This window comes from Myotis davidii, unplaced genomic scaffold, assembly GCF_000327345.1.
Source record: "Myotis davidii unplaced genomic scaffold, ASM32734v1 scaffold1377, whole genome shotgun sequence".
Lineage (NCBI taxonomy): Eukaryota > Metazoa > Chordata > Mammalia > Chiroptera > Vespertilionidae > Myotis > Myotis davidii.
The window spans coordinates 155058-161712 of NW_006288854.1; the positions used below are offsets into that span (position 1 = coordinate 155058).

General features: G+C 45.6%; 1 protein-coding gene across 1 annotated transcript in view; it reads left to right on the forward strand.

Annotated features, from left to right (window-relative positions):
* CLPB (ClpB homolog, mitochondrial AAA ATPase chaperonin) overlaps positions 1–6655 on the forward strand; it is a 156229-nt gene that overhangs the window by 140533 nt on the left and 9041 nt on the right. Inside the window, exon 9 of the mRNA XM_006761033.2 lies at positions 830–885. Within this exon, the coding sequence (XP_006761096.1) occupies positions 830–885 (56 nt within the window). The remainder of the gene's footprint in view (positions 1–829; positions 886–6655) is intronic.

Below are 6655 nucleotides of genomic sequence, written 5' to 3' on the forward strand. Positions count from 1 at the left end.
ATTACAGTTATGAAGTAGCAACGAAAATAATTTTATGGTTGGGTCACAACATGAGGAATTGTATTTAAAGGGCCAGAAGGTTGAGAACCACTGCTATAGAACTTGACTTTCTATCTAGACAGTGACTTCCAAAGGCTTGACCATCCTACCAAATGGCCCTTCAGAGCCACCCCTTGAGTAGTGTCATTCTTTCTTTATATTACAAAGTCTGTGAAGCCAAGGAGAGGTGCCCTCCCTACCTCTAGTTAGTCTGTGGCTCCAGGCCTGCTGGATGGCAAGGTCATGGGTGTCCAGAGAACATGCAGTGCAGTGAGCCAGGAGGCAGGGTGCTCCTGGAAGAGCAAGGTTTGTGCTGAGCTTCAAAGGACGAGTTGGCTCTGAATTATAAGAGTCAACCTCCCACTCAGGATGTTGCTCTAGAGAAAAAGCCTAAATCCTCATCCACTGAAAAATCAAGGTGCAATTCACACTTTGATTCTGGTCCCAGCTTCATTCACCTTTAATTCCCTTGGTGACTTTGTAAGAGTCACTGACCCTCTCCAAGGGTCAACATTTCCATCCATAAAACATATTATTTTCCCCCTGGCGATGGGCAAGGAGACACCTGATTGGTGGTGTTGCTCTTATATCAGTCAGGGGCAGAGCAGACCTACAGTCCTTAGTTCATCCTAGCTTGATGCCTGTGTCGGTGGCCAGAGCTGTTTCATGCCTGAGGCACATTTAAAAAAAAACAAACATATTATTTTCAGTGTCCATACTTTTCTAACATTTCATTCCAGGAGATAGTTATCTGGTCCTAACCCAATTCCTTTCCCTTCTTTCTTACTAGGAAAAACAGAGCTGGCCAAGCAGACAGCCAAATACATGCACAAAGATGCCAAAAAGGTAAGGACTGGGACCTAGGCCTAATCTTCAGGCCTTTGAGACCTGGTCACTCCTGCTAGCCCAAAAAACCCTAGACTCCCTGAATCTGACAATAGCCTATCAAAGATAGGCTCTGGTCCTGGCCGGTGTGACTCAGTTGGTCGGAGCGTCTTCCCATATACAGTTCTCTCTCGCTCCTTCTCTCTATCTCTATCTCTCCCTCTCCCTCTCCCTATCCATCTCCCTCTCCCTTCCCCTCTCTCTAAAATTAATAAGCATATTCTCAGGTGAGGATTTTCTAAAAAAAGGCGGGGGGGCTCTGGAATGTGAAGCAGGCTCCACCTCTGGCCCCAACTCAGCCACCAATTGCTCCAGGAATTTGGGCAAGTGATCCAACTTCTTTGTACCTGAGTTTCTTCATCTATGAAATAAAAAGACTACTCCTTGCCTTGCCCTGACTCTTGGGGCACATGGGAGAACCCAGTGAGATTCATCCATACAATATTTTCAAGCATCTACTCTGTGCCAGGTATTATACTAGTTCCTTTAAAAAAGTATTAATTTTGACATTTTCCCTGCCCTGAGGAACTCGGTCTGGAGAAGGAAACAGCTGTAGAAACATACCATTACTGTGCATCAAGGCCATGCCAGAGGGAGTCCTGGGGCCTGTAGGAGAAAACGAGTAGGAACAAGGGGATGTCTTATTGCTTCTCTCCATCCCACATGAGCTTTTAGATAGGACTTCTTTTTTAAGAATTTTTTTTTAAGATTTTTTTATTGATTTTTACAGAGAATAAGGGAGAGAGAGAGAGAAACATCAATGTGAAAGCAGAGTATCGATTGCTGCCTCCTGCACTCCCCCTACTGGAGATAAAGCCTGCAACCTCAGCATGTGCCTTGACCAGAAATGGAACCAGCAGTTTTTCATGCATGGGATGACGTCCAACCCACTGAGCCATACTGGCCAGGGCAAATCAGATTTCTTATGTCTAAGCTGTGGGGTTGTCACAGTCCCCTTTCCCCAGCCCTGGATTCTCCATAGGAGAGGACCACCCCATCCCTTACTCATTCAGACTCTGATTTCCCAAGGCCTGCTCAGTTTGACTTTCTGTGCTGACAGGCAGTACTTTCATGCAGAGAGAAATGCCAGAGAGAGCGATTCTTGGAGACTGCAGGAACATTTCAATGAAGGCCAAACCTTCTTCTTCTACCAGCCTTCCCAGTGTGGAGGCTAAGGTCCCCCTGCCCACCACTGGTGGGTACCTACAACCCTAGGTGCCCTTGCCTCATTTCTGTGGAATGCCTCCCCAGCTGAAGTGATAAGAACTGCTCAGACCTTGCCAGCAAACTACCCCAGCAGCAGAGCCCTGGGCACCTCCTGTCCTGTTTCTGACCTAGTTGCCCCTTTGCCACCTTCCTGAGGGCCTGGCAGCCACAGAAACAAGGTAACTCAGGCTGTGTCCTGAGCTGCATCCATGGCCTCCTTCTGCCTAATAACTGGCTGAAGCCTCTAAGCCTTCCTGGCTCTGCTAGGAGCTATGCTTTGCCTCAGCCAAACCCAGAGCGGACCCACTTGACAGGCAGGCAGGCAAGACGCAGCACATGACATGCTAGTGTGCTCCAACTGAAATAGCATTTTTAAGACAATTCATCAGGTTGGCAGCGATTGAAACAATTAGCACTCTGGAAAGGGCCATAAACTAGCAAGACTATTAGGGAAGATGCAGTTACAGGCAGGAACCACCTGATTAGGGATGAAGAATTCTGAGTGTTTTAATTTTAATACTGTCAGAAAGGTTAATATTTAATTACAAATTATAATCTCCTTATCCGAGCTGTCTTAATGTGTCTTCATACACAGTGGAAGTAGAAGGAAAGTATCTGCTGACTTGCTGGTGTAGAAAGGCGAGGGGGCTTGTGGAAAGACTGATGATGCAAGTCATTTTTCACTTGGAGCATCACTTCAGTTGGAGGCATATTTACACCAGTGCAGGGTGTTCTGATGGCACGTTCAACGCATGCCTCACCCAGGAGACTGAAGTAACGCCATCACCCCTTGGAGGCAGTGGGCTGGGTGGTCCAGGTTCTGGAGCCAGTCATTTCTTGGCACAGGTTCCAATTCTATTTTGTCAGGTTACTTTATCCCTGTACAATTCAGCTCTCTTGTCTCAGAGTGAGGCTGTCTAGTATTTTGTCTGAGGTTGTCAGAGCATCAAATGAGCTCAGGCTCTAGCACATAGTAAGTTACTGTTCCCTTGTCTTGTATTTATTCATCACCTCATATTTTCCACATCAGTCCCCTATTGACTGTCTTATTTGATCTTATGAGGAAAACAGCATAGATGCTAAATCAGACCCACTTTTCAGATGCAAAAACTGACCTATAGCATTAAGAGGTCTGTCCAAGATCAGTTTTAAAGGAAGAAGTAAAATCAGAATCCAGTCTCTCAAGTCTGTTTGTTTGTTAATCCTCACCTGAGGGTATTTTTCCCTATGATTTTTTAAAATATATGTATTTTTTCATTTCAGAGAGGAAAGAGAGGGAGAGAGAGAAACATCAATGATGAGAAAGAATCATTGATTGGTTGCCTCCTGCACACCCCCACCAGGGATCAAGATGGAAACCCGGCGTGTGGCCTGACTGAGAATTGAACCGTGACCTCCTGGTTCATAGGTCAATGCCCAACTACTGAGCCACACCAGCCTGACCCCTATGATGTTTTTAAAGAGAGTAGGAGGAGGGGTGGACATCAATGTGAGAAAGACAGATCTATTGGCCGCCTCCTGCACATGCCCCAATTGGGGTCAGGGATTGAACCTGTAACCCAGGTATGTGCCCTTGACTGGGAATCAAACCTGCTACCCTTTGGTACACAGGCTAATGCTTTAACCACCGAGCAACACTGGCCAGGGCCAATCTCTCAACTCTTCTCTCAGTATCGTTGTTCTCACGTGCAATAGGAGGCTAAAGTGTAAACTTTTCAGTTTGTCCCTATGATGCATAGGGAGATGAGAGGCATGAGAATCCTATCATATTCATGTGTTTTATTTTTAAATCATAGGTAGTGCTTCTGCAGAACCCCTGATTACAGATTCTGCATTTAGCATAGACATTCTATGGCCATGTAATAGGCATGTTTGAGACCTTCAAAATCCAAGAGCCCTGGACCGTAAGCTATCTAATACCTCCAGAATCCAACGAGTGGTGTATAGGAAGTGTCACTATAGGGCCCAGTGTTAAAGTGGCCTAACAAAATGAAATGAGCACTGGCTTAGGAATCAGTGACTTGTATTCAAGTTCTGGCTTTCAGATCCTTAGTTGCCTCATTTATAAAAAGTCACTCATAGCTCTAGACCTGGCTGCCTCACAAGGCATTGTTTGCACATTTTTATAATTTTTTATCAGATCCATGAGCTTATTTTTTCATTAGCCTCTACTATGCCTCCCAAATTGAGCAGCTTTATTAACTCCCATTATTAGGGTTAATAATCCTTGAGAAAAAAACCTTAATGCTTTTCTGTGATCTCATCCTGAACTAGAGTGGTGGAGCCATAAAGACGTGCAGTTATAGGGCAGAATGACAAAGGGGTCAGAGCATGAATCTGAGTCCAGCTGCCTGTGTTCAAATCCCAATTCTAAACTACTCTGTGGAGTTGGCCAGGATCTCATTTTACATTAGTTTTCTCATCTGCAAAATGGGTTTTAAAATGGTGCCTATCTCCTTGGATTATTATGAATGTTAATGAGATGAAATAAAATGATAAACAACATTCTTAGCACCTGGTAAGCAATCAATACATGTTGGATATTACTGTCATTATCCTTGCCTCACTTCTAGATAACCCTAAGCTAAACTCATATGAAACCGAAATTATTTCAGTCAAGAAAATCAAGCCCTGAGGCTTGTTCAAATTTACTTAACAATTTAGTAGAATCCAGATCACTTGACATAAGTAAGCCCTAGACCTGCCGTGGGCAAACTATGGCCCGCGGGCCGGATCCGGCCCATTTGAAATTAATAAAACTATTGAAAAAAAAGACCGTACCCTTTTATGTAATGATGTTTACTTTGAATTTATATTAGTTCACACAAACACTCCATCCATGCTTTTGTTCCGGCCCTCCGGTCCAGTTTAAGAACCCATTGTGGCCCTTGAGTCAAAAAGTTTGCCCACCCCTGCTAGTCTATACTCCCAGTATCCTGGGACATTGATATCTGGGCACAAAAGTCAGAACCCTTCAGATGAAGACTGCCAACAGCCCAACTGATTGACAGAGCCAGAAATATGAGGCAGTAGAATAAATGGCTAAGGGTGTAAACTTGGAGCCAAATTGTCAAGCTTGAGTAACCTTGGGCAAGTTACTTTAATCTGTGACTCAGTTTTATCATCTGTAAGATGGGGATGATAATAGTGCTTACCTCACAGATTTGAAAATGTTATGAGCCCTTTATAACTTGCCAGGCACATAGTAAGCACCCATAGTAAGTGACTGTGAGCTATTATCAGATACCCATCTCATGGCTTCCGGCCCATTGCTCCCTCTGGGCAGCACTCCCAGCTTCCCCATGTCCATCTTCCCACCCTTCCTGAAGCCTGTTTCTCTTGGCTGAGCTATCTGGGCCCTCTGAAAATGCTTGCTGGCTAAGTCCCATGTGCTTAGATAGCAGGGATCACCCCCACATGACCTTAATAGCTCTCCCAGGCCTTTCCCACCTCTGGGTTAGGTCCTCTCCTCAGGCCCCTGGCGAGACTAGGAGAGGAAACAGGGCCTGTGTTTCACAGGAAAAACTATAGCTCAGAAAGGGGAAGCAGCGTACCTAAGGCCACACAGATAGTGGCAGACCTGAGACTAGAAGCAGGCCCCTGGCTGCCAGCCTGGGGCTCTTTCTGGAACCCCGTACCTTGGGTACAGAGTGACAGGACAGAGAAAAAACTAGAAGTACATCACTGTGTAAATTTGAGACCAAAGACCGAGCTAGAATAGGCCTGAATTTCAAATATAGCTACCACCCTCCCAGGGCCTTGGCACCCGTCATCCCCAGCTCTCAAGAAACATGAGGTTAGTGAATGTGCTCTCTCAGACAGGAGCACGTGCCAGCAAGAGAAGGGCCTGGGGAGAGAGTGGGGAACCCTGTATGGGTGGATGGACGGCACCCATGAATGCCTTTATAACTCCCTAAATTCTTCATGAAAAGGGGTGTGTTCTCTGCTTGTGTTGGCTCACAAATGCCACACTACCCAGTGTTCTCTTCCAGGGCTAATCATGGTCAGGCCTCACCCTAGGGGACCACTTCCTTGGAAATCACCCCTAGGCCCAGCAGTGGTGAGAGAAAGGCTGCAAGCTACATTATGGGTGACTTTAGATGAAATAAAGAAATGTAAATAAATAAAAAGGTTTATTTGTTTAAAAGAAAAGTAAACTAAAAGGGCATGTGCCTACAATGACTTGCAAATGTGAGGGCACCATGCAGCCGTCTGGGTATGTGTTGCTCCCCTCCATGTCATCATGATCCATGCTGATTGTGACTGACTTTGTCCATGTCTGCCCACACTACTCAACGGGTGCCCCTCAAGAACAGAGACCAAGTCTTGTTTACTGTTGTAATTCCAGTGCCCAGCACACGCGGATGCCTCCAGGAAATGTAGAATGGATGGGAGAATGGGAGGTTGGGTGGATGATGTGGTAATCAGACCAGTAGAGGCCTGCCTGAGAAAAGAGACATTCTAGGCCCAATTTAGAAGGACAGGGACATGACTTGGTTCGTTATGGTAAGGAATGGAATCGTGT